At 46.6% G+C, this 27,650-nt stretch overlaps 1 protein-coding gene across 1 annotated transcript in view; it reads right to left on the reverse strand.

Annotated features, from left to right (window-relative positions):
* Positions 1-27,650, reverse strand: part of CAPN2 (calpain 2) — a 56,206-nt gene that overhangs the window by 16,568 nt on the left and 11,988 nt on the right. Inside the window, exons 3-12 of the mRNA XM_074949199.1 lie at positions 14,604-14,722; positions 12,973-13,106; positions 11,916-12,084; positions 9,691-9,774; positions 7,383-7,468; positions 6,371-6,445; positions 5,783-5,943; positions 4,881-5,050; positions 3,341-3,352; positions 2,251-2,462 (exon numbers count right to left, since the gene is read on the reverse strand). Of these exons, the coding sequence (XP_074805300.1) occupies positions 2,251-2,462; positions 3,341-3,352; positions 4,881-5,050; positions 5,783-5,943; positions 6,371-6,445; positions 7,383-7,468; positions 9,691-9,774; positions 11,916-12,084; positions 12,973-13,106; positions 14,604-14,722 (1,222 nt within the window). The remainder of the gene's footprint in view (positions 1-2,250; positions 2,463-3,340; positions 3,353-4,880; positions 5,051-5,782; positions 5,944-6,370; positions 6,446-7,382; positions 7,469-9,690; positions 9,775-11,915; positions 12,085-12,972; positions 13,107-14,603; positions 14,723-27,650) is intronic.

Raw genomic sequence — 27,650 nt, forward strand, 5'->3', positions numbered from 1 at the left:
GCCGCTACTTATGTGGATCTATCACCTGGGGAAGGAGTGTTGGTGAGTTATGGTTGAGGGCAGAACTAAAACTGAATAGCTACTTGAAGGCTGAAAATAAACAATGTGGCAGGAGACCCAGCTTTCACAGGGGGCCGTGTAACGTGCAGGCCTAGAGTAAGTGGCCTTTTGTGTTTGTATACAGGGTTTGAAAAGCCTAGAGATGAAAAGCTTCCTAACACGTTTCCAATCCCCTGAGCCATCCCTTCCTCACAGGGTGACAGTTTTGAAATTCTTCTGTTCTCTTTAGAATCATGATTATTCCATGTACTTCCCAAATGGTGCCGTTTCGAATCAGTCGTGTTTGATGTTTCATATTTTTAATCAAGGAAGACGTTCAGCTGGGCTAGTTCCCTGGGCCTTTTCCCAGCAAGATTTCAAAGGTGTGAGCTTGCCTCTTATGACTAATTGTGTCTGTTTGTGGGCACTAGTCTTGCAATTGGGCTTTAGAGGCAACAGGAAATGTACGTCTTATTGTGAGATTTAACATTTCTGTGAGTCAGAGAGCCCAGTCTGCTATTCTCGAGTGCTTTCTTTAACACTTAAGACTCAATTGGTTCCTGCTCAATAATCAGCACCTACGCTGCCAGGATTGATATGAAATCTGTCCCTCACCTTCTGCAGCGTTTAATTAGAACTCTCCTCACTAGTGCTCAGAAGCAATGAAGAAGTTGATGATGGGTTGGATTCAATCCCATATTAAAGAGGAAATTGGAATTCAGGCTGATGCTCTGTGGTCCTAGATCAGGGGTGGGCAAAATTTTTGGCCTGAGGACCACATCTGGGTATGGAAATTGTATGGCGGGCCATGAATGCTCACAAAATTTGGGAGAGGGGGAGGGCTCTGGCTGGGGGTATGGTACTGGGGATGAGGGGTTCGGAGTGCAGGCGGGTACTCTGGGCTGGGACCGGGGGTTGGGGTGCGAGAGGGAGTCAGGGGTGCAGGCTCCGGGCAGTGCTTACCTCAAGGAGCTCCCAGAAGCAGTGGCATGTCCCCCTCTCTGGCTCCTATGTGGTGAGGTGTGGACAGGCAGCTCTGCGTGCCGCCCCTGCAGCTCCCATTGGTCATGTTTCCTGGCCAATGGGAGCTGCAGGGGCAGCGCTTGGGGTGGGGGCAGCATGCAGAGCCCCCTGGCTGCTCCCTACCCCTAGGAGCCGGAGTGGGGACATGCTGCTGCTTCCAGGAGCCACGCGGAGCAGGGCAAGCCCCGGACCCCACTCCCCGATGGCAGCTCGAGGGCCGCATTAACACATCTGGAGGGCCAGATGCGGCCCCCGGGCCGTAGTTCGCTTACCTCTGGCCTAGATGCTCACCCTGGATTATTAAGTATGCAGCATGAGTGAAAGACAGAGCTTGTCTTGCATTAGCTGGGCCCTGTTGGTTTCAGTAAGACAGTGTTTGATTCTGAGTGAGTTTAAAGATGCTGCACTGACAGCCCTGGAAACTGAAGTCCTTCATCCAGTATAAGAGGGGGAATCAATGCAAACTTCACCTCAGCGTCACTCCACATCTGCCCCTTGCACCTTTGACTCATCTCCCTTCCTCTTCTCACCAGCTCTGTCCTCCTCACCACACTCCCTTTCTCTGTCTTTCCATTGAGCTAATCCCCTCCTAACTAACCTGCCTTTGCAAGCTGTGAAACTAACACGACATTGGCCACAGTCACATTGATCACTCTGCTTGTTTGCTACATCCCTTTCCTCTACACATTGTCTGACTTGTCTATTTGGGAGGGCAAAGCTGTCTACTACTTTGTGTTTTTATACTGCCTAGAATAGTGGGACTGATCTTGGTTGGACCCTGGACACTACTGCAATAAATGTGATTAACAATAACAAGAAACTTCCCTGCATATAGGACAAACAGTCCTTAACCAGAAGAGACCACCACTAGAGATCAGAGGGTAATTCAGACACCATGGTGCCTTTGATCATTGGCCTCGCAGATGAGGCTCTCAACAAGGATGCCAATGCTTGTGGGGTTTTCCTTTAATGCAGATACCTGTCCACGGGGAAATGGAACAAAACCACGAACTCCTTTTACATGGGCCATAGTAGCAATTTTTGATCATTCTACATTTAAACCAATGAGCTAAGGGGATCCCATTAGCAATTCTCAGGGCCATCCAGTCCCTCAGAGACATCAGATTTATCAGGATAATATTTCTGGATTACCATAAGGAGGAGAGAGAGGGTGCATTAGCTACGTACTGTGAATCTGCGTTCTTTTCAGAGAAGACTCGGAGGCAGAAATCCCCATTCTTGTTGGGTTCAAAAGTGGATGGCACAATGACATATTCTCCTGGAGGCAGTTTGAATCGGTTTAGTACCTCTCGGAGGTTGATGAAGGTGTTTGATTTTTCTCTGGCTCTGTTCGTCAGGAAGAAGTTTTTGCTCAGATGAACGTTTGTCTGGCCAGAAAACTTATTCAAACAAATAACGAGTTATTTCAGTTCAGAGAGAAGGTGACAACAGAACAGTAACATGTTATCCTCCTTGGGCAAAGATCAATGCAACAGAATTATGAGAGAGAATAAGTATTGGCATGGTATATAAGTTTAATTGGCATGAGTTTGCGATGGTCACCTTACTTGTGAGTTTGAGGGATAGTGCATGTTACGCAGGTCATTCCAAATGAGGGTCAATAAAACCTTTACCCTGGGCTGTCAAATTCTAGATATGTTACACAGTTTGGGAGGAATTTGGCAAAATATTTAGGATTGTAAAGACGTGTGCTGGGTGCTATTTTCACATCCCCCCCACCCTGGAAAGCCAGGGATGTCTAAGGGTCTCTCTCTCTCTGCTAATGCAGTGTGTGTATGTTAATATTATACTTGATACAAGTCAGTGCCTACTGGTTTAGGACAACAGAGCATAATTTTAGGAGCTGTTAGTGTTCAGGGAATCAATCTTATTGCAATTGCCCTCAAACACCGTCATAGTATACAAAAGCCCAGGCTTGTATTAACTAGATGCAATTGACAATAGGGACCAAAAGGGACAATAGAAAATCGTTATTTGGAATATTCATTTTGTGCCAAATTTGGACCCTGTGCAAGCCTGAGAAAATAGGCTACCCAAGGGGGGTTTGCTGGGTTTGTGCAGCAAAGAATCCTACCCATGTGCAGAGCAGCAATACAACAAAACCAAATAGCTTCCGGCCTGGAAGATCTACTTATAGACTTAGCAAGGTCAATATTGTCTGTCCAGTGGAGTGCTCTCTCTTTATCCGTGCCATTAAGCCCCGTCTATGAACATTAACCACTGAGAATGGAGGAAAGAGAAAATGCACATTACATACCTGTGAGGGCAGCTGCAGAAAAAGCAGAAAAGGACACAAGTTATTCATTTGTTCATTGAAAGGAAACTAGCAGAAAGGTTAGATAATTATTACTATTATCCAAGGTCATGACATTTTTCTGCTGATACTTCACTCTGCACCTCTGACACATATCTAGTGAAATACACTGTAATAGATATGACTATACTCAATACTGGTAGCTGAGGTATAGTCTCTGTCTTGTATTAAAACAGGGCACCCAAGCTTTATCCAATTAAAGGCCATGTGGCAACTTGTCAGAACCCTGAGGGCTACACCTAATCTGTATAAAATGGAGCCATTAGTAGCCATCTCCTTCTTCAAAACAGCAATATGGCCTTTGGAGACTACAGATCCCATCATGCAATGCTCTGTCATGATCTGAGTGGAAGACCTCTTACATCATGGTGGGCACTGTAGTCTCTGCAAACTGACCCACTAAATCAAAGATGAGAAACCGTGGTTTCTGTTGAAGCTCTCCATTGGACACGTTTAGTTTGCACATCAAATCTAGGTCATTCCATCCCTTTGTCCACTTTCGTACTGAAAGGAATCTGGAATACTGCTGGTTTCTGGCTCACTTGCCTTCGCATGAAACTGCCAAGGATTTAACAATTCCAAACAGCAGGAGGTTTCAAGCAGCACCCAGTTCAGGGTTTTTCTTTTGGGATTTACATGCAAATCTTCTGTAGAATGGGCTGCTTGTTGTCCCCCAAAAAAATTCACAAGAGGACCAGGCTGTTCATTAACTGGCATTACCATAACTAATTAATCTTGCACTTGTCTAGCAACTTTCTTCAGAGAACCTGAACTTGCTTTAAGTCTCACAATGCCCAGGTGGAGCAGGTGGTGTGACATCTATTTTCCAGCCTTGGAAATTGCAGCAGAACACCGTTAAGTAACTTGCCCAAGCTCATACAGCAAGTTTGTGGTACAACTGGGACTAGAACTTGGGGAATTAGGCCCTAAATGGCACTATGTTTAAAGGAAGTACCAGTGAGCCTGGGTGTGTTTATTAGGAAATAGAGGTGGAGCTGGTTTAGATGCACACACCAATGCCAGCCCCTTTCTGTAGTCCTTTATCCCCACTAGTCTTACACATGCTTTCACTGGCTCTGCTCCTGGGCCGATCTTTTTCACACTAGCTCTGATCCCCAACTAGTGTCCCATCCCCTGCCAGAATCACTCCCATTCTGTCGCCACTCCCCATGATTTGATCAACTGAAAAAGGCTGAGGTGAGTGGAACCCAGAATGCATTTCTGACTTTTCATTGTTTAACCCCCTACCCTGCCCCTGTACACCAGAGGTGTTCAGCAGCTGGCACTCAGAGGGGCTAGACGTACCAGGTGCTGGACGGGCATTGCTGCATCTGACTTTGTGTCTTGTTCCTGAAGCGTTAGGCAGCAGGGAAGCAGAGGAGTCATTCGTTGATGACCCCTCCCCATTTTTGAAGTTCTGGGAACTTTTTCTAGTTTCTTCCCCCCAAGGAATTTGCATGTGTATGTGCATTGCGCTACTTGCCTCGTAGATCCCAAAGCCAATGGTGTGCATATCCTCCCCCATCTTCCGCTGCCTCCTGCGGTGCTTCTGAATCAGGCCAACTAAGAAGGTGCAGCCTTTCTCAGGATCGTCGGGATCCTCATCTTCTTCCTCCAGCTTAATCAAATACTGCGGATTCATCCAGAAAGTATCTGAGAAAACAGAGTTTGACACAAACCCCTCAGAGCCTTCTCCGAAACCAGCCCATACTGACATTTCTCAGCAGCCACGGTAGTTTGGACGTGTCCTTAAAGATACAGACCTAAACTTTCAAACTGGGGTGCATAAAGAACAGCAGCACTGTCCAGATTTATGCCTCTATGCAAGCGGTCTGATTTTCAGAGACGACGAGCCCCTGTGGCTCTCACTGAAACCAATTTCCCGTGAAGTCAATGGGAGTTGCGGGGACTCAGTACCCCTGAAAATCAGGTTCTAGGTGTCTCAAGATGAGCACCTGATCACCCGATAGTTGGTAGATACCAGAAAACGCTGGCCTAAGGGACTTGCCCAAGGCCACAAAAAAAGTCAACGTGAGAACCAGGATTAGACTCCCCCAAGCTCCCAGGGGCCAGTCCCATGCTTAGATCACTAGTTCATAGCTCTCTGTCTAGACACATCCCTGGAGAAAGATGAATCCAGCTGGTGTTTGGCAGGGGCTGTTTGAGAGTTTTAAACAAGTAGTGGATTAAGCCAAGGGCAATGATCTAGATTTTTTTAAAAATTGCCAGGGAAAGAAGAAATGGGAGTTTCGTATATGCTACACTGAAGGATGAGCCCCGACTGAGGGGATTTTATAGAACTCCCCATGCCCTAAGGAAATCCTAGCTAGAATAAGTCCATGTGTGTTTTCTGTGAATGCAGAAGTAGCACGTGGGAGGTCTTACTTGGGTAATTCCTGCATCCCCCAGCAGTGGAGCCACACCTCCAGTTCCCATCAAGCTTGGTCAGGCTCCACTTCTTGTATTTTTCGTTTGCCAGCGTGTCTGGAGTCAGGTTGCAGATCTCAAGGCGGGAGTAATGTCTCAGAAAATCACTGAATGACATCCTGTGAAGAGCAATACCACACACTAATTCTGCTTAGAATGGGAGACTTTCCCACATGCCGCTTTTCCTAATCCTCCCTCTAATAACTCTAACTATGACCTGACACTACAGTTGTTGGCCAGGCTGATGAGGTGCTTTATCCAGCCATTGTGGGGACCTTTGGTATTATGTGATTGAAATCACTCCTACATTGATTATATGGCCACTACACCGATCCATCAAATTTCTGGTGATCCGGATCCTGGACCCCACATCCAATGGGATAGGCTACAACGTCTCTGCTCAGGTTCGCAGATAGCTGTGCGCTTCCATATTATCCCCAGGCCTATTTATCTGAGTCACTGTTTGCTGGCCCACGGTGCTTTATGTTAAAAAATGAAGGAAAACAACCAATCTCCCCTGCTGTTCAAACACCCAGAGCTTCTCACCAAAATTCTCCATCTTCATGTCTCCTGGTCAACCGCTCTCTCACATCAGGAGCGACGCTGTTCCAGTTTGAGCAGCTACAACATAAAGATGGGAGTTTGCTTAATTGTCAAATGACAGCTCAAAGTCCATCCCTAATGCAGTGACTTTGATGGGGTCACCTCGCTCTCCTGTGGCTCCATGTGATTGCAATATGCTACTGTGCCCAGCTCAGCAGAACTCCCAAACTCAGTGGAGTATGGTAGCAATTTAGAGCATGTACAGTTAAGACATGTACAAATTTTCACAAGCGCCTAGTGATTTTGGGTGCCTCACTATATGAGGGCCTAGCTTGAGATGCTTTAAAGGTGCCTGAATTCCAGTAAGTGTGGAGCACCTGCCTGTCTGCTGCAAATCAGGATCCTGCCTGGTGTCTCAGGTTGGACACTCAAAAATGGAGGCACCCAGACTCATTAGACACTTTTGAAAAGTTAGGCATTGTGCTTTTAAGAAATGACTACTTTAATGAACTGTCCATCAGTAGGATAACTCCTTCTGGAAAAGGAGGAACTGGGACGAATGATCTCCTACCACTGAAGAGAGCAGATCTATGTTTTCAGTGTAGCAGCAAATATTAAGTTCTTTGTCAAGAATTGTATAACTTTACAAAGACATCTTTTCTGTAGAAGACCTTACTGGGATCCAAGTCTTTAGTCATGCAAGGTGGAAATGACTCAAGGGTTTATAGTAACCATATACTGTAGCCAAAATACTGTAACTTACATGAGTGTGTTACAATAGGGTTTATAAAGAGAGCAGAGCATACTGTAAAGTCTCTGTGGGGAAAGCTATGGTCCTTTTAAACAGCACAAAGCAACACAACAGTTTAGGATAAAAAGTACAGAATACTGGGTCCAACGGTAACTTCAGGGGGAATTTCAGGTAGGGAGAATGCAATTCCCAGTGCAAATTTAGTCATGCCACTGGGATGAACACCCTCTTACAATGTATAAGTCCCCTAGACCTTTAACTCACTTATCATTCCATTTTCCAGTCCACTCCACTTCCCCCCAGGGATTTCGGATTCTGATCAGCTTTTGCATGCTTCCTCGGCAATTCACCTGATAGGATTAGAAGTGCAAAAGGGACTTAGTTACACAGGGAACCTGTGTAGTAATAAACACAGAAGAAAGTACAGTGGTTGAAATATAATACTTGCACCCTATTCCTTAGATATTTATGTAATTTTGCACCTGGTTATTTAGTTGGAGAGGCATAAAGCCACATTGGCTTTGGATAAACTTTGATTACCTAATGCATGCAGACAGGAAATTTAGATTGTGTGCAAATCAAATATTTGTGTGCTTGGGGGCAAACAAAATCATTCTTGTGCTGGAAGAACGACATGTCTAAGAGGGTTTAATAATAAAGAGCGGAGCTGCGGAGGGAATGTGAGGTTATTCACAGCACAACAGCAATTCTTACAGTGTGGTTTTACTCTAAAAAGCGCCTGAGTAAAAATGGTACCTTCCTACTCAACCGCTCTGTCTCCCACATGTATTCAGAGTCATACTGCAACTGACTACATACAGGACACTGGGGTGACTGCTTGTAAAAACTGCCACAGGCTCTTTCCTCACCACAAACACTCTGGACATCAGGGTTAGGACCCCTCGGAACTTTAAAAATCCCAACCAGAAATCAGTGTTATTTGGGGGGAGGCACCGGATTCATTCAAGTAGGGAACTGCACAGTGGGTGTGAGCTTGAAGCCAAGAAAATGGATACGCTGTCTCATGAGGACCGGTGCACTATGGTGCATGCAGTAGCTGAAACAGCACAGAGAAGCCTGTGGGGATTACTGGTGGGCCTGAGGTCTGAGAAGGTTAACGGGGTTCCGAAGTGAAACAGCCACTAGGAAGAGCCTGCAGAGATTTCCAAAGATTAAAGCCTGGCCCAGCCTTCTTAATGTCTGAGTCAGGAACAGAAGAACTCCCCACTGATTTCTGTCACTGGGAGGGGGAGAGCCAACAATCAAGGCTAGCTGCAATACTGCATGCTGCCAATTCCCATTTAGCTTCATCAGCCTGGATGCAGCATGCCAGGGACTGACACCACTTTCATTTGAGAGGCAGGGGCATTTCAGGAATAATGAATAGGGCCATGATCCAAAGACCATTGAAAATCAGTGGCAAGGCCCCCTGTTTCCATAATCCGTCTGCTTCCCTTCTATCCTCTCCCATCTTTCCTTTACTGAGCAAGGCAATTCACCTTCTTTTACACAGATAAACGTCTTTCACACAGTGAGATCATCAGTCCTTCCAGTGGAGCTGCTGGGCAGCTATACCAGGAGATGAATATGTCGTTCCCCTGGGTATGCATTCCTCTTTCTCTCATATGTGCATCCTGCTGTTCTCTGAACTGCCTCATTACTCAGAGTAGAGTAATAATCACTCACAGTGCAGTGTGCTGGGCTTGGATTTCCCATTGGGAGCTCTGTGCGTGGACAATTTACAGTATCACGCTCCAAGATTATAAAGTGGTAACAGAACAGTCTAGGACGATGCCATTTTCCAAACATAATACTCCAAAGGCTGAGGCCCAGTGAGTCTAAACCACAGGGATAGTGTGTGAGGGAATATTCTCCTGGGTGACTAGGGGAAAGTGCCTCCTTCCCCCAAGCCTGTTGACCTTGATTGGAAAATGACCCAGCTGTTTGTAGAAGCACGGAGAGTCACATTAACCCAGCACACACTGAGACTCTGGGTATTGCCTCGGCGACGCCCAGTCCTCTGGGGAACACTGGAACGATGCAGAATGGCTAACCGTTCCAAACGCAGAGAGAACTCAGAACTTTGCTCTCTCCACCCAATTTTATGCACATTGTTTTAGGGTTTTTTTTTTTAAATAAAAAAGAGCATTCAATAAGTAATAAGTGATGTTAAAAATTCTGCGTACTGTAAATGTTTGTGAGGTAATTTAACCACAAGATGGCAGTTGGACTCAACAGTTTTCGGTATATAGGCTCTCACTGCAAGGGTAGAAATGGTCAGAAAATGGGAGGGAGGGGATGTAAAATGTTTCTTGCCAAACCCCAAAAGTTTTGTTTTCAGCTGAAAAGTTTTTGATTTTTTTTTCAATGAAAAGCTGAAAGTTGCGATGGAGAGCAGACATGTTTGTGAAAATTGTCACAAATCAAAACCCAATTTTCTGTCAAAAACTAGTTTGACAGAAAATTTTCAACCTACCCAACAGGTTAAAACAACAACAGTGAAATGTGACTGTGATGCAAGCAAGCGGGACACCAGGCAAATACAATCCATGGACAACGCGAGAGAGGTTACCTCTTCGGCTCCTGTAACGGAGTATGCATGGCCTTTGACCAGCTTCTGAGAAGTGACTGCCTCGGTCTCGGCGGCACTTGTGATCTGGAAACACAGAGCAATTCAGTGGTGCTTATTAGCTGCTTGCAAGTCTGAGGATACAACGAACTACAGCTTTTATAAAGCTCCCTTGGAGCAAGAGTTTAGCTGCTGCACAGGGGTACTGGAAGGATCAATTGGGTGTCTGAACAGAGCTTTGAAACCAGCCACTGTCCATGTGTCCCAGGGTGCTCTGGTAGTGGATGCAATGGAAACTTAGCTCTGTGCCATACAGCCGGCATCTAACGGACATTCTCCTTGAGCTCTGGAAGAGCTTCTGCTTTGGTAGCAGGATAGGAGTTTACTTCGTGATGTGCCCATAAAGTTCCCAGTGGCCACAGGTGTGCATAGGACACACACAAAGGCCTAAGTGGCCACCGACTTGCTACAGTATCACAATTCATGGTAAGTAGCATGAATATCACAGATACACATTTTAGTGCAATGCTGTGTGAGTAGCTCAGGTTTTTAAGAGTAGCATTCGGACCCCTGCTCATTGAGATGGCAGAGCTAGAAGAACCAAGGAGACAAGAGCTTGCCCATTGTGCATCTTGCTGCACATTGAACATTCTTCCTCACTCAACAGCTGTCTAAATCTGTATACAAGCTGTAAAGTCTTAAAAGGAGCAGGCTGCAAATCTGCCATTTTTTATTTTTAAGATACGTTACCTAGTGTGTACCAAAGGAGCTGTGAACTCAGGACTCCTGGGTTCTTATTCATGCTCTGCCACCGATTTGCTGGTAATCTTGGGCATGTTGTTTAGCATCAGTTTTCCCCTCTGTAAAATGGGGATAAAACTTCCCTACCTTGCAGGGGTCTTCTGCGGTTGAACTAATTAAAATATTTATAAAACCATTTTGTGCTTCTCTAACACCTTTCAACAAAGGAGCTCAGTATTTTTAGTCTCTCTCTTCCCAGCTAGGAGATTTGAAAACCTGGATCATTCTGGGGTAGAAAACCAGATGTCAGATGCTTATCCAACTGCACGCTAGAAAAACAGGACCTAGAAAATGCAGGGAAATCCTGAGTACGGAAGTGCACCGTGCTTAGCAAACTATTTTTCCCATTGTGAAGTTCCTCTCTCTTGTAGCTCTTCGATTTAACTAAAATTTGGAGGAAATATTTCGGTTTATGTTGTGAATGGAGGTTTTTAAACTACTTACCCTCCCACTAAAAAGAAATAAGATCCATGATCCCTAGGAGAGTTGACTACCCCGTACTGACAATACTTGGCAAGCATACAGTGCTTAATATCATCTAAACTTCAATCTATGGTACTAACGATACATTTTTGGCTTACAGTGCCTGTCTTTAGGCCTTTTTCTTTTCCTGGTCTATTTCCTTTAGACGTTCTTTGCTTTGTGTTAATTAGGGGGGTATGTTCAAATGTTTTTGAAGTACTAAAGCTCTTTTTTTTTTTTGTTTATATACAGATAAAGTACACACCATGATGACTGAGATTTTGGCAGTGGGCATATTCCGTTAGAGCCATTTAAAAGACTGCTAATGTATCTAGCTTCCCTGTTTCAGCCTGGATTTCATGCAACCCTTGGGAACAATTTCTGCAGCAATAGGGTAAAGAGATTACTTCAATGCTAGTGGCCTGCAGTCCCAACTCTGCAGAAATCGTTGTGAGCAGCAATATGCTGGGATCCCTGCCTAAGTATTCTGAGATTCCTTCTTTCCCAAAATCCAGGGCCAGGAATAACTTCCTGCCAAACCAGTGGGATTTATTTAACCCATCCAGATCTCTGATGCACAGTGGAAAGCAAGGATGTGGTACACAATGCCGTTAAATCCAACTCCCACGTGATTTGGGCATATCAGAAGTGTTAATAAATTATCCTTCTAGCTCCAGAGAAAAAAAGATCTCTGGCTCTTATATGCCACTAAATCGCTGATCAGTAATGGCTGAATTTTCCATATTCTGTGATCTGACCCCACAGAGGATTATGTTGCCCCTAATACTCCTGTGTGAGATTCTCTAGCCATGAAATAGAGGACAGCTGGCCTCCCTGAGCTAGCAGCATGAGTAGAAAATCCCAAGGGTTGTGTGGTAACTGAGCACAGCAATATGCTGATTGCTTCCTATCTACTCCTGCTGCAAGGGATATCAACAGTCTGGTAGAGAGCTGGACTGACTTACATCAATAGAGCATCCAAGGAGGGAGCCTTTTAGAAGAGCTTTCTGGATGATTTTGAACAGGTTGGGTGGTGCCTTTTGCAGCTCATACCACTCTGCAATTCCACCAGTGAAATCTTCAAAGCCTTCAGTGGTGGATCCTCCAGAGAGAGCCTCGTATGACCCATTCACCCTGCACAAAGGACATTTACTGTTTCAACCTTCTCTCTGAGGCAGCTCCTCACCTAGTATAAATGTCACAGCTAAGAAGAAGTCAATGGAGCTCCACTGATTTCAATTTAGCTATGACAATTTATACCAGCTGAGGATCTGTCCTCTCCATCTATGTCTTTCCTACCTCTTCAGGGCAGAAAAGCCACACGTAGGAACTAACATGCTGTACGTCAGGAATATGGGTTGATATGCCCAAACATGCAATGACAAATGCTCAATACTGTATGTAATCAAGCACATGCCCCCTCTGCCCCCAGGTTCGATACAGAAATTAGACCTCAGACTCCTTTATACCTCAGCTGGTATAAGTCAGCATAGTTCCACTGAAGTCAAGGATCTGGCCCTGTACATTCAGAATAAGATTCCCACTATTAGATGCAAGAGTTCCTTCCTGAGACTGGAACATCAGATTTGGGTGTCCTTGCCATGAATCAGAGGTTTGTACACACTGAACTGGAATACCATGAGCTCCCCAGAGGTCAGCTGGGTAATAAGACAGTGTGACTGGTATTTAGTCATGACCTTCTTGGGACATGTGTAATGTTTCTTCCACAAACTGGACTACCAGAGATTAAGTACAGAGAAAAGGTTTGGCCCCAGAAGAAACCACAAACATTAGCCTTTTCAGCTACAGCCTGTAGCATCTGTCTCAAACCCACATTATACAATCAGCAGAAGCAGTCAGTGATATGTATCCTAGAAGACTAATTAGACTGACACTACCTCCATATAGTTCCAGATAAAGGACAGATACTCCACCAGATATTAGCTTAGGCATGAGGAGGTCAAAAGGTGAAGCAGAAAGGAAGAAGTTTCCTTTGTTTTTAAAAATTGACCCTTTACTTACTTGGCATAGGCCTTCTCCAGCAAAGCACTCCAAAACTCGCTCCCCTCTGCTGAGTGAACGAAGAGCAGCTCCCCATTTTTGGTGGGCAGCCTGTCGTCAACAACAACATCCACCCACTCCCCATATTGCCAGAACTGAAAGAGAGAATGAAAAGGACCTGGTTGCTGCTGATTGCCAGGTGCGTGGGTTACATAGCCATGCCCTGGACAGAACCTTCACAGCTGATTCTCGTTTCGGTGCATGTCCTCTCTTGCATTCTCTTCTATTCTCCTTGGTTTTGTCTCCCTGTTCTCTGCCTGGCTACTCATTAAACATTTTTCTTGAGCTTTTATTTCATTGTAATAGTCTTGCATGGATTTTTTTGTGCTTTGAACATGTAAAGTATATATTGTTATGTGGCTCACTATATGGCACAATACCAGCTGTACTGTGGGCTTTAGGGTTATTTGATTAGTTCTCCTTGCTTAGTTTGCTGCAGAGATGGATAAACTGGTCTGGATGCATTTCAGAGTCAAGCAGATCCTTCATTCGAGCCTCAACCTGAACCAGGATGGGACTTTTCTGAAGTTCAAAAAGCTCTGGATAACTCACGCAACTGGGCTCTCTCGGGGAAAAAAGTGTCAGTGCCAAACCAGGGTACAAGAAACGGCTCTCCTCGTGTTTCTGGATCCATGGATAGGAGGAAGTTCTGGAAAGTTTGTTCTTATCAGATTAGTGCCCCACATTGCAAACTGAAGGGCCCCTAACTCTAGTTTTACACCCGTGAGATTCCATTGACTTCCCTGGAGTTACTCCAGATTTACATCAGTGTAGGAGAGAAAAGAATAAGCCCCCAGGAAAGGTCAGGGGTCGGGTAAGCAGGACCTTTCAGGTGTCTTGTGAAAAACTGACTTGCTTTAATCTTTTGAAGTTTGTTTGCCACAAGTTTGTGCTTCTCTGCCATAGACATCAAGTGATACCTTGGTTACCCCAGACAGTGTTAACTCAGGTTGTATTACTGCTTGGGTTATGATAAGCAGTGAAAGGGCTGTTGGCTGAATATTTAGAACTACCTGCTTAGAAACATGGTACTGACTCAGCCAGCATTCCACCCCCTATCACAATGTTGCTTGGGAAACTTCCCATAAGAAGCCAGGTCTGCTAAGGCCTTTACCCCTAGTGTGAGGAAATCTAAATTCCTCTGCAACTCTCTAGCTGGTCAACTAATGCTAATGATCTTGGCTGGAAGTACCTCCTTCTGTTTAACTCCCCAGACAGATAATGGTTTCCGTATCCAGGATCAGTCTGGCAGGGGTCCTTGGAAGAATCCTGCCTTATTCTGAGATGCTTCACTTCTCTGTTCTGGAGTGAGAGTGGAGGGAATGGTCCTTTGTGGGGACTACACAGTGGATCTGGACAACAAACACTACAGGACTGGAATGAAACCCACACTCCAGTCTGACAGACCACCACTGATCTTTGAGAGACACAGTAACCAAAATATGCCGTTTCAGTTCTTCAGCTGGTGTAAATTGGTGCAGCTCCATTAACTTCAATGGAACTATACCAATTTACACGAGGTGATCCGACCCACCATGTTCCTCACGTTCTGTCAGTATTTGACTCTTTAGCAAAAGGCAGAAGTCAGGTACCTGGAAGTGGAAGATTCCTGCATATTTGTCCTGGAAGCTCTGATCTTTGGGAACAACTCTGGCCAGAATCTCTTCATTCAGGGTGAGAGACGCAATGGCGGCCAGCAGCCAACAGTCACCTGTGAATACACCAGAAAGTATTAGCCCTTAGTTCTCGTACTGTGAAGGAATTTCTGTATGTCTGAGGATAGGGACAGGGAAGGATTTCACCTCTGCTTCATATTATGCTTCTACTATTCTCGGAGCTCAGGGACTTGGCATAACTGATCAGACCTTCAAGGCTATAACCAGGTGGTCAAGTCCTGGGTCTGACAGAAAATCTTGTTTTGTTTCTTAATGAATGGAAGTGTTGCTATAGTGATGATGGGGGTGATAAATAACCAACATGCATGGCCCCTCTCAATGCGCTTGACAAACTTTACAAATAATTGCAAACTTTCTGCACTAGCATCACTTGACCCATCACTGAAATGCAGCCGTGACGCTGGCAAACCAGGTGCTAGCTCTTGCCAAGGCTTTAGGCCTCAGCCAAGCACTGACAAATTTACTGCTGGAAACCAGTCTTTCACATCTGTGTGCTAGTATGGTTCAGATGGGTACTGAACTTCTAACAACCTGTTTAGACTTCTAAAAACAACTAGTGTTTAGACTTTAATGCATGCAGCAATTTAGAAGCATTTCGTAATCTCACTTGTAATACCTTATAGCATGTGATAAAGATAATATTTAAGTTTTTGCTTTATAACTGTAAAAAATGTTTGCTCTGAAATGGTCAGCCTGTCACTCCTGCCTGATGGACAAGAGCTGATCCCTTCTACCAAAACTAAATGGGCCATTGTGAGACATCATAATACAAAACTTTGTTAATTGCCCCTACACAGCCATGAAGATGCTACGTGCAAAAAGGCTCATCCCATCAGCTTGAATTCTGGAAGAAGGAAATCGAGATAGCGAACAAGAAATTTTTTAATCTCCTGCTGTTGGACTCTCATAGGGCTGCAGGTAGGAAACAAGCAGAGATCTCCAGGGTCAACCTGGGTTAGCCCTAAGAGACATTCAGTGCTGACAGATTACTACAACTCTGTCACCTTTCAGAACCATAGACTGTAACTCATTTGTGCATATGTTTGCCTGCTTTAATCTGTAAATAACTCTCCATTTCTTTTTCCTAGTTAATAAATCCTTAATTAGTTTATTATAGGATTGGCTACAAGCGTTATCTTTGGTGTGAGATTGGAGGTACCAGTTGACCTGAGGTAAGTGACTGGTCTCTTGGAACTGGAAGCAACTTGAATCTTCTGTGATCTTTGATGGATAGCAACCAACTATCTCTAAGTCCAGCTTGCCTGGGTGACAAGATACACTGGAATGCCCAGGGGGACTCTCCGTGACTCCATAGTCACACTGTTAGAGTGCTTCAGGAGTTCACATTTGTTACTGGGTTGGTGAAGTATAATTAGAGAACATACAACCAATTTGGGGTATCTGCCCTGCTTTTTGACAGTCTTCCCCAAGGTTGGCACCCACAGTTATGAACCACTCCAGACAGCGTGACAGTAATCACCACTGCAGTAGAAGACAGCAGCCTTTACAAAACATGAAGTGACTTTGATTCTGATGAAAGGTTCTGGATTGCCAGCCCTGGCGCGTGAAGTCCTCTGTCAAACCACAGCACAGGAAGCATCACTGCAAATTTCTGCATACTCTGCCCTGCCAATGTGCCTCAATCCTGAGCTGGGCACACACCTTCGAGGGGTGGAGGTGGCGGGTAATTTACAGCCACTGGCCCATTCAATTCTACGCCTGTCTGCTGAGATTGTCAGTTGTGGGCCGCCTTTAAACAGCACCCAGATGTACATTACACAACAAATTTGGTGTGGCTTGGCCCATCCTTGATAAAACAAACATTAGCGATGAATGAAACCGGCTTTAATATGTGCATTTAAAAAGAAGATTCAGTTAGGACTGGGATCACTACCGCTCTGTGTCCTTCCACTGCAAAGATAATGCTAGTTAACCTTGCTGAGTCAGCAGGACGATTCCTTGGCTTCTCCAGGCCTGCAGGGCTCTCTCTCCTTTCAGTACATTAGATGCCTGACCTATTCAGGAATGAAGAGCCTCCTTCCCTGTTCAATCTAAGCCACCACTTTTGCCTCTAGGCATAACAGAAATAAGCATAATTGTAGGCCATTTCCATGCAAATGCTGCATTGTATCCAAGAAGAGGTGGAAATGGGCTGTTTGTGATGTTTCATGTTCTCTATGTATATAAATCTCTCCATTGTATTTTCCACTGAATGCATCCGATGAAGTGAGCTGTAGCTCACGAAAGCTTATGCTCAAATATATTGGTTAGTCTCTAAGGTGCCACAAGTCCTCCTTTTCTTTTTGCGAATACAGACTAACACGGCTGCTACTCTGAAACTTAACACTGTTATCTACAATGGACCATGGATGCCTTTTCAGCTGTTCCTGGAAGAAATGCAGAACCCCAGTGTGGGCTCAATTAGTTTGAAAGTAGTTGGCTCTGTATCCCTTTGAATAGTTTGTTGTGAACCCCGTAGTGGGGCTCACTGCCTCCTGTGTTTGTGGGTATTTACTAAATACTATTTTTAGGGACTCAGTTTGTGTCCAGATTTCTTCTTTGTTTGTTTGTTCTGTAAAAGGCAAAAGATATCACAAGCTCCACCACGTGAATGCATTTAATGTATTTTACAGAAAACGAGCCATTCTGCGCTTATCTACAAATTAGGGAACAGAGTGGCACGGGGAGGAAGAAAGCATGGTGGCTCTAGGAACGTGCAGCAGCTCCAAGCATGTTCCTCATTCGTAGGGCCAGTACTTGCCTAGGCAAGCAGAGGAAGTGTTTCCCTCTCCACTCTTCTCCAGTTCATGAGCGACTGCAGATTTGCTCTTGCAGAGACATACCCTAGGGACTGACGCTCTCACAAATTCCCATATACAGCATCCCCCTAAATGACATTTATCAACCAAGGTCCTTCAATCTCCCAACCTTTCTTATTTGTCTCTGTGGAAATTCACTGATCCAGCCCAAAGTTCCAGCCTCCGAGACTTGCCAGCCACAAGTCAGAAAAGGTCTGAAGGCCAGCCCTGTTTCTTAGTGCGGTATGCCCTTCTGCCCTCTCTGGGACGAAGCCAACGTACACTCTGGCTGCAGGCTGGAGCCTCACATTCAGTACCGGCGATGTACTTTTCCGACAGACAGACAGAAAAACATGCTTTCACGGAGGGGAGGGAGAGGAGACTGACTCCATACAAATAGCAAATTATCTATTTTTGTAGTTACTCTAGGAAATAATAAACATGAGTTCAGTAGTGAAAGATCACCTTTATGTGCAATCTCAGACCCTTTGAGCAGCATGTTAATGAGGTGACTAGTGCTTTTAAAGAAAGAGCCTCAGGATCTCAAAGAGCTGAGTTCCAGGGTATGCTCCTTTGACTGCACTTTTCCAACTGATTTTCTACTCCTGTAGCCTACAAGGGAAGGCTCTGCTGATTAGAGCAGGAAGCTAAGAGTTAGGACTCCTGGGTTCCATTCCCATTTCTGCCATTGCCTTGCTTTATGACCTTGGGTAAGACGCTTAATGTCTATGCCTCAGTTTCCCCCATCTCTAAAATAAGTCGTGCTCCTCCTCTCCCTGTGCACCCCAAATATAGAAGAGAGCCTTGAGATGAGGTGTTGGAGAGCAAAAGGGCTGTTGGGGATTGTGGGGTCCAAGACTCATGGCAAGAGGGGGCTGGATGGAGCAGCAGTTAACCAATGGCTGTCAGACGGCCAGCTGTCACCACTGGAAGGAAGATCAAAGACTTGTGAAGGGGATGAAGAGAAGGGTTCAGCTGGGTGTCTGGGGTGGGGTCATTTAGCCTTAATCCACCATTGAATGCTGCCACAAGCTTAACGTCTGCAGCACAAACACCATCCTTTTGAGAAGTATGGGGATCTTGTAACTCCCTCGCACCCCCTCTGTTCTGCAATTTTTCTCTGTCAACAGATCACAGTGACTGGATTTATATCTCAGTACATCTCAAAGAAGAGCTGAAGCGGTGGATTTTTAAAATAATTTGCAGGCTTGAATCCCTCTTCCTTTTCCCATTTCCTATACCAAATGGCATGAAACGTAAATAAACCTTAAAACCCACCCTTTAGCCGAGTGCCAATGGCCAGCTCTGTTGCTATAAAGGAGTCCCTGCTAGCTGGGATGTTATTTTTCCAGACAAAGACCAAGCACACACTTCCAGTTGGAATGACTCTAGCTGTAGATTAAAGTACAATGACAGAGAGCAGAAGTCAATTTCCCACGAGAGAGCATAGTGCACGTCTCCTCTGTAAGATGCTTCATCAGTTCTGCCTCACAAAATGCCAACTGCCCTTGCAGACTCCTTAAAAATGTAAAGATGAAGTACAGGGGAAGTCATAATAGGAACAGAGCTCCGTTCACTCTAGATCCATTTTGGAACACCACAGTGCTCAGGAAATGGGCAGAAGATATGGACACAAGGCATTTGGGGTGTGAAATACATTCTTAACAGGCTATTTACATGTCTTATAGTGATAGACTCAAAGAGCTCAATCCATTTAGCTTAACAAAGAGAAGGCTAAGGGGTGACTTGATTACCCTCTATAACATGGGTGGGCAAACTAAGGCCCACGAGCTGCACCACACGCTCGGTCCCGCTCTGGTGCTCCGGCTGGGGTGCTGGGTCAGGGGCTGGACCAGCAGCTCAGCCCTGCTCCAGCCGGGGCGCTGGGTTGGGGCCGCACGACGCAGCTCCCGGAAGCCGTGGCATGGCCCTGCTCTGGCTCCTACATGCTCCAATGGGAGCTGCAGGGGCGGTGCTTGCGAACGGGGCACCGTGCAGAGCCTCTTGGCCGCACCTCCATGTAGTAGCCGGAGAAGGGACATACCACTGCTTCCGGGAGCCTCATGAGGTAAGCGCCGCTCAGAGTCCACAACCCCTGAGCCTCCCCCCATACCCTCCGGCCAAAAAGTTTGCCCACCCCTGGTCTGTAAGTACCTATATGGGGAGCAAATATTTAATAATGAGTCTTCAATCTAGGAGAGAAAGGTATAACAAGATCCAATGGCTGGAAGCTGAAGCTAGACAAATTTAGACTGGAAATAAGGTGTAATCTTTTAATGGTGAAAATAATTAAGCATTGGAACAATTTAACAAGGGTCATGGTGGATTCTCTATCACTGACCATTTTTAAATCAAGCTTGGATGCTTTTCTAAAAGCTCTGCTCTAGGAATTATTTTGAGGATGTTCTCTAGCCTGTGCTAAACAGGAGGTCAGACTAGATCAGGGGTGGGCAAACTTTTTGGCCTGAGGGCCACATCGGGGTTCTGAAACTGTATGGAGGGCTGGGTAGGTAAGGCTGTGCCTCCCCAAACAGCCTGGCCCCCTCCCCCTATCGGCCCCCTCCCATTTCCCACCCCCTGACTGCCCCCCTCAGAACTTCTGACCCATCCAACCCCTCCTGCTCCTTGTCCCCTGAGTGCCCCCTCCTGGGACCCCCCTGCCCCTAACCACCCCACTGGGACCCCACCCCCTATCCAATCCCCCCTGCTTCCTGTCTCCTGACTGCCCCGACCCCTATCCACACCCCCGGCCCCCTGACAGGCCCCCCGCGACTCCCACACCTGTCCAAGCGCCCCTGACCATGCCCCCCCCCCAGAACCTCCGCCCCATCAAACCGCCCCTGCTCCCTGTCCCCTGACTGCCCCCTGGAATCCCCTGCCCCTTATCCAACCCCACCACTCCCTGCCCCCTTACCATGCTGCTCAGAGCACCAGGACTGGAAGCCATAAGTAGCACATTCCTGTGGGAAGCAATTTAATACACTACACCTGTCGGCTCTCACAGCTGCACTGTCCGGCAGGAGCTCGCAGCCCCACCGCCCAGAGCGCTGGTGGCACAGCGAGCTGAGGCTGCAGGGGAGGGGCCGGGGGCTAGCCTCCCCAGCCGGGAGCTCAAGGGCCAGGCAGGACAGTCCCACGGGTCAGATGTTGTTATGGTGGATCATATTAAAGAAGTTCTGTATTAAAATCACAAATTAGTTTGATTCCCCATAGTTTAAATTCGAGGGTATTACTAATTAAGAGGTCTCTTGGTTTTTGGTCTCTTATTTTTACTGTTTCTCTCCCTCTCTGTGTGAAACTTGCAAGCTGCTAATTGTGTTAGTACATCCTAAAACAGAGTCTGTTCTCAAAGCAATACTTTGTAACAACAACTGCACACACACAGAGAGACTCAAAGCAATACTCTGTAACAACAGAAACAGCACACAGAGACTCCCCGCCCTTTTGTTGTATTCATTTCGCTTTGTTAACAATTGTGATTAAAATAGAGATAGAGGATGTATGTGGATGGATGCTTGGTGTGGATAATAAATGAATGATCAGGGAGGTGCCAGCCTAAGAATCCAGTGTCCATCGTCCGAAGAAGGCGTCAAGTGGAAACAACCAGAGGACCCCCGGAGGGCAGACTGGAATCCACCCAACAGCCTGAAGGATGGGAGAATCAAAGAACAAGATAACATCTGGGAGCAGGGAGCCATCAGGAATGTGCCATCTGCTGATTGATTCAGCAACAGCATGATGAACCAATTCCCATAGGCTGGCATACGAATAAATTCCTATAAAAATGGACTCTAGAAACTGAGAACTTTGGGGTCTGATTCTGCAAACCAACTTCCAGGAGCATCAAATGGGCATCTGACAAGGTCCTGCTCCCTCCTCATGTCCAGGCCACCTGGCCAGTGGCTTGGCACAAGCAACTCTAAGGCTGGTAACTATGATGACAACCTTGCAGAACTTTGTGCGTGTGTGTATGAATGAATGTGTGAATAAATATGAAATGGAATGGAATGTTATAGCTATAACTAACTTCTTACTATGATTCTTTCTGTATTTACAATAAATGTGGCATTTTGCCTTATTCCCTTTAATAAGATCCTGCTGATTTTATTTTATTGGTATAACAATGTGGCCTGCGGGCCATAGTTTGCCCACCTCTGGACTAGATGATCACAATGGTCCTTTCTGGCCTTGGATGAGTTTGCAATTAGTTACAAACACCTCTGTCCCCTGCTGCCTGGGTTATTCAGAACCTCAAAATGATCCTATTTGTGGAGGGAAAGGTTGCAGGGCCCCTTGCAACCAGCCCTCTAGGCTAATGAATGCAGAGGCCTCATGCTCTCCCCTACACAGCCTGTCTGTACAGAAGTGCCATTGTTCTTCTGTTTTTCTACCAAGGAATCCCCAAACAAACAGTCACGCACTCCGCTTGGGTTCAGATGCACTTGGAAAAGAATTCCCAGAAATTCCTTCCACACTGAGGATCTTGTTTTTACACAAGTTCTTCTTTCTTAATCCTTGAACTGAGAGGGTTTTGGTCACTGGCTCATTCTGTCTCCACCAAGGACAATTAAAGAAGTTATTGGCCCAGAGGAAAGGGAAAGGAGGTTTAAGGAAGATCAGAGCTCTTCCTAAAATCCTGGAGCCACTGACAGGTATAGTTTGTCTGGTATTTTGGTTAAGATGCTCCACCGCATATCATTATCATATACAATAAAGAGTGATAAATGGTTTCCTACTAGCCATAAAAATAGTAACAAAGGCTGCGAGCACAAGTATGCTGGTAGGATATGGTGGTGATGGGCAGGGCCGCCGACCAAAGGGAGCAATTGCCCAGGGGCCTGGGTGATTTAAAAGGGCCTGGGGGCCCCCAGGAGTCCCTGACCACCGCTGCCGGCAGTGCAGTGGAGCTAAGGCAGGCTTCCTGCCCACCCTCGTTCTGCACCACTCCCAGAAGCGGCTGACAAGCCCTGCAGCCCCTGGGGAGGGGGTCTTCGCGCACTGCCCCCTCCCTGAGTGCCAACTCCACAGTTCCCATTGGCCAGGAACTGCAGCCAATGGGAGCTGTTGGGGCAGTGTCTGCAGGCAACGGCACGCAGAGACCTCCTGGTCCCCCTGCCTAGGAGCTGCTGCCAGAGGGGTGTGCTGGTCACTTTTGGGAGCTGCCTGAGGTACGCACTGCACCCCTTACCCTCTCCTGCACCTCAACCCCCTGCCACAGCCTAGAGCCCACACCCTGCACCCAAGTCTCTCCCAGAGCCCAACCCAACATCCCCTCCCACACCCAAACTCCCTCCCAGAGCCCGCACCCTGTACCCCAACCCCCTGACCCAGCCTAGAGACCACACCCCAGACCCAAACTCCCTCCCACAGTCTGCACCCCTCCCGCACCCAAACTTCTTCCCAGAGCCTGCACCCCTCACCCCCTCCCGCACCCAAGCTCCCTCTCAGAGCCCACATCCCTCACCCCCTCCTGCACCCAAACTTCCTCTAATCAGGAAAGAGATCTTGGAGTCATTGTGGATAGTTCTCTGAAGACATCCATGCAGCGTGCAGCAGCAGTCAAAAAAGCAAACAGGATGTTAGGAATCATTAAAAAAGGGATAGAGAATAAGATGGAGTATATCTTATTGCCCTTATATAAATCCATGGTATACCCACATCTTGAATACTGCATACAGATGTGGTCTCCTCATCTCAAATAAGATATACTGGCATTAGAAAAGGTTCAGAGAAGGGCAACTAAAATGATTAGGGGTTTGGAACGGGTCCCATATGAGGAGAGATTAAAGAGGCTAGGACTCTTCAGCATGGAAAAGAGGAGACTAAGGGGGGATATGACAGAGGTATATAAAATCATGAGTGGTGTGAAGAAAGTGAATAAGGAAAAGTTATTTACTTGGCCCCTAGTTCTTATATCATGGGAACACCAAATGCAATTAACGGGCAGCAGGTTTAAAACAAATAAAAGGAAGTTCTTCTTCACACAGCACCCAGTCAACCTGTGGAACTCCTTGCCTGAGGAGGTTATGAAGGCTAGGACTATAACAGGGTTTAAAAGAGAACTAGATAAATTCATGGAGGTTAAGTCCATTAATGGTTATTAGCCAGGATGGGTAAGGAATGGTGTCCCTAGCCTCTGTTTGTCAGAGGGTGGAGATCGATGGCAGGAGAGAGATCACTTGATCATTATCCGTTAGGTTCACTCCCTCTGGGGCACCTGGCATTGGCCACTGTCGGCAGACAAGATACTGGGCTGGATGGACCTTTGGTCTGACCCAGTGGGGCCATTCTTATCTTCTTATGTTCCTCCCAGAGCCTGCACTCCGCACTCCAACCCCCTGCCCCAGCCTGGTGAAAGTGAGTGAAGGTGGGGGAGAGCAAGCGACAGTGGGATGGGGGATGGAGTGAGCAGGGGGCAGGGCCTCAGAGAAGGGACAGGACAGGGGCATGGTCTCAGGAAAGGGGCGGGGCAGGGGGTAGGACAAGGGTCTTTGGGTTTGCATGATTAGGCAGTTGGCAACCCTACCAGGTGGGCATATGAAAGCCCTGGCTGTGCCGGAAGAGCACGCCCAGCATCACAGCCAGCAGCTTGCTGGGCATCAGCCAGCACAGGCGCAGAATCTCCCAAATGTCAGGTGGACCAAGTCCGCGTGGGTGTGGCTTGTGCATGCATGGGGGCCCATCGACTATTCTGCCCTGGGGCCCGGAATTGCTGTCGGTGGGCCTGGTGATCAGGGTGCGGATGAGATCATGTCTCTCTTGATGGACAGAGCCCAGCAAAATTAAGAGCCTGATGCATATGCCCAGCTAACAGCTTTACTCCTTTAGGGTCTTTTGCTTTCGGCACTGAAGGAACGTCCTGGGTTCCATTCCTGCTAATGGCTATGTCTGTATGGGACAAGGGTTTATTACAGCTGAGCTGTACTGCAGAGATTTCTGAGCACATTTTGAATCAATAAAGAGCTCTCTGGTCTGGCCACCCCACCTCCTCCTCCTCCCACCTCCTCTGCATTTGGAGACACAGGAAGGAATAGCCCCAGCTGAAACTCCCCTTCTGAATGTAGAAACATTAAAAAAAAAAAATGCACAGAAGCCAAAGTCATGTGTTTTAATTCCCTTCCTTCCTTTTGGGCTTTGGCTCCGTTGTTCCCTCATGCTGGGATGGGTCATCTTCACTGCAGTATGCAGTGGCTTTCCCCCCTTGTTTGTAGTGCAAAGCACTGAAAGCAACACTTAGACAAAGCAAACATCCCAGCCTTGTGGAATTCAGAGCTTTCACCTCCCCGTGCCCAGTGCAACTCTGTCCTGTTTTGGCAGTGACTGAAGGGCAATGCCTGGCTAACAACCAGCGTGAACTGCGCTGATTGTTTAGTTCCTGTGGACTGATCTGCAAATCGCACACACCCACCATTACATTAATTGGGCCCAGCCATCTCCATAGAGAGTCCAGACACTGAATGGGTCCTGGAGACTCAACCGCCTCCTGCTCAGGGTTAAGGCATATGTGTGGGAGCTGCATGCAGAGAAGATTTCAGCCTCCAGGGTTCTTAGTCGGCCAGACACCTTTTACCAGACTTAAAAAGAAAAGGAGTACTTGTGGCACCTTAGAGACTAACCAATTTATTTGAGCATGAGCTTTCGTGAGCTACAGCTCACTTCATCGGATGCATACTGTGGAAATTGCAGAAGACATTATTATATACACAGACACCATGAACCAATACCTCCTCCCACCCCACTCTCCTGCTGGTAATAGCTTATCTAAAGTGATCATCAAGATGGGCCATTTCCAGCACAAATCCAGGTTTTCTCACCCTCCGCCCCCCCACAGACAAACTCAATCTCTTGCTGGTAATAGCCCATCCAAAGTGACCACTCTCTTCACAATGTGTATGATAATCAAGGTGGGCCATTTCCTGCAGAAATCCAGGTTCTCTCACCCCCTCACCCCCCTCCAAAAGGCACACACACAAACTCACTCTCCTGCTGGTAATAGCCTATCCAAAGTGACCACTCTCTCCTTACAACGTGCATGAAAATCAAGGTGGGCCATTTCCAGCACAAATCCAGGTTTTCTCGCCCCCCCCCCCCCCCAAACACACACACACAAATTCACTCTCCTGCTGGTAATAGCCTATCCAAAGTGACCACTCTCCTTACAACATGCATGAAAATCAAGGTGGGCCATTTCCAGCACAAATCCAGGTTTTCTCAACCCCCCCCCCCACACAAACTCACTCTCCTGCTGGCAATAGCTCATCCAAACTGACCACTCTCCCCACAATGTGCATGACAATCAAGGTGGGCCACTTCCAGCATAAATCCAAGTTTAACCAGAAGGCCTGGGGGGGGGGGGGTAGGAAAAAACAAGGGGAAATAGGCTACCTTGCATAATGACTTAGCCACTCCCAGTCTCTATTTAAGCCTAAATTAATAGTATCCAATTTGCAAATGAATTCCAATTCAGCAGTTTCTCGCTGGACTCTGGATTTGAAGTTTTTTTGTTGTAAGATAGCGACCTTCATGTCTCTGATTGCGTGACCAGAGAGATTGAAGTGTTCTCCGACTGGCTTATGAATGTTATAATTCTTGACATCTGATTTGTGTCCATTTATTTTTTTACGTAGAGACTGTCCAGTTTGACCAATGTACATGGCAGAGGGGCATTGCTGGCACATGATGGCATATATCACATTGGTGGATGTGCAGGTGAATGAGCCTCTGATAGTGTGGCTGATGTTATTAGGCCCTGTGATGGTGTCCCCTGAACAGATATGTGGGCACAGTTGGCAACGGGCTTTGTTGCAAGGATCGGTTCCTGGGTTAGTGGTTCTGTGTGTGGTATGTGGTTGTTGGTGAGTATTCGCTTCAGGTTGGGGGGCTGTCTGTAGGCAAGGACTGGCCTGTCTCCCAAGACAGACTTAGTTCACAGCTTACCAGACTTACCAGACTTAGTTCACAGCTAATGGCCATGTGCCAAGAGTGAGATCAGCCTGAATAAGAAGAAGAGTGCAGGGGTTGCCAGGAGTGTGTGTAGTGCCCGGTTGGGGAGGTAGATAAAGCTGTCGGTCTCTGAGAGTGGAGTACAACAAGACACCGGGCAGAGCTACAGCTGGTCCCCTTGCCTGTGCTCTGTGGGCTGGGTGGGACAGCTGGAGGCAGGTTCTACACTCCTAGCTTGTGGAGGTTCAGGTCAGGAGGCATTTTTTCCTCGTGATTGCTCAACCCACAATGCAAATACAAGAGCCTGGGGGTGAGCTCACTCTAACCATAACAATACTGTAAACTTCTCTGAGTCTGTCTGTTGTAATGTATGCTGCCTTCTTTCCTGGGCTTGCGGGGGTTGGATCTGACATAACTTGGAGCCTGTACCCATGGATCCTCTCTATGGGGGCTTCTCAGGCTCCAGAGGTGTAAACCAGACACACAACATTCTCCCTTTTCCCACCCCAAAATCCAGGAAGTGAAGGGTAGCAGGAGCCTTTGATGGTTTCCATGTGTGGAAGGGATGTGAGCACTGGGACCACCTTGAGTAGAAGATTGTTACTGTTCAGGTCCCACTACTCCAGCGGTTATTGGAAATTTAGCCCACTAAGTCATAGTAAATTGAAGGCTGTACAAGTAAAGAGCCTGGTGATGGAATACGGAGTTTTAGCCATGTGTGAGGAAACACTGCTCCATCACCCTTGGACTCCAGGGACTGGCATCTTTTACAAGCTGAGCTATCTGACAGGTTTGGCTAGAGATTGTCCTTGGGCAGAGACAGGAGTGCCAAGCCCAAGGGGTGGCAGAGACTTTGTGTGAGAAGAACAGACTGTCTAACAAACCTCTAGGAAAGGAGTGGCAGCTTACAGAAATCCCGCTGTGATTCCACCAGAATTAACCCCCCATCTGTCTAGGCATGCTATGCATAGAGCGTCCTCTGCAATAAGTACGAGGAATCCGTTATTTTTGTCACTGTATTTCCTGTATAAACGGCTCAGTGTTCCTCTTCCTATCTTTACCTATCTCTTGGTGCATTAACTTAGATTATAGTCATAAGTGTTAGAAATATTAATATACCTCACTTGTGACTGATTATTCATTAATAATTGTAAGAGTTTAGCTACTCTTCCATAAAATATAGAGAGATGAGGGGGTCAGCACTCCCCCATGAGTCATTTGC

This window comes from Natator depressus, chromosome 3 (assembly GCF_965152275.1).
Source record: "Natator depressus isolate rNatDep1 chromosome 3, rNatDep2.hap1, whole genome shotgun sequence".
Taxonomy (NCBI): domain Eukaryota; kingdom Metazoa; phylum Chordata; order Testudines; family Cheloniidae; genus Natator; species Natator depressus.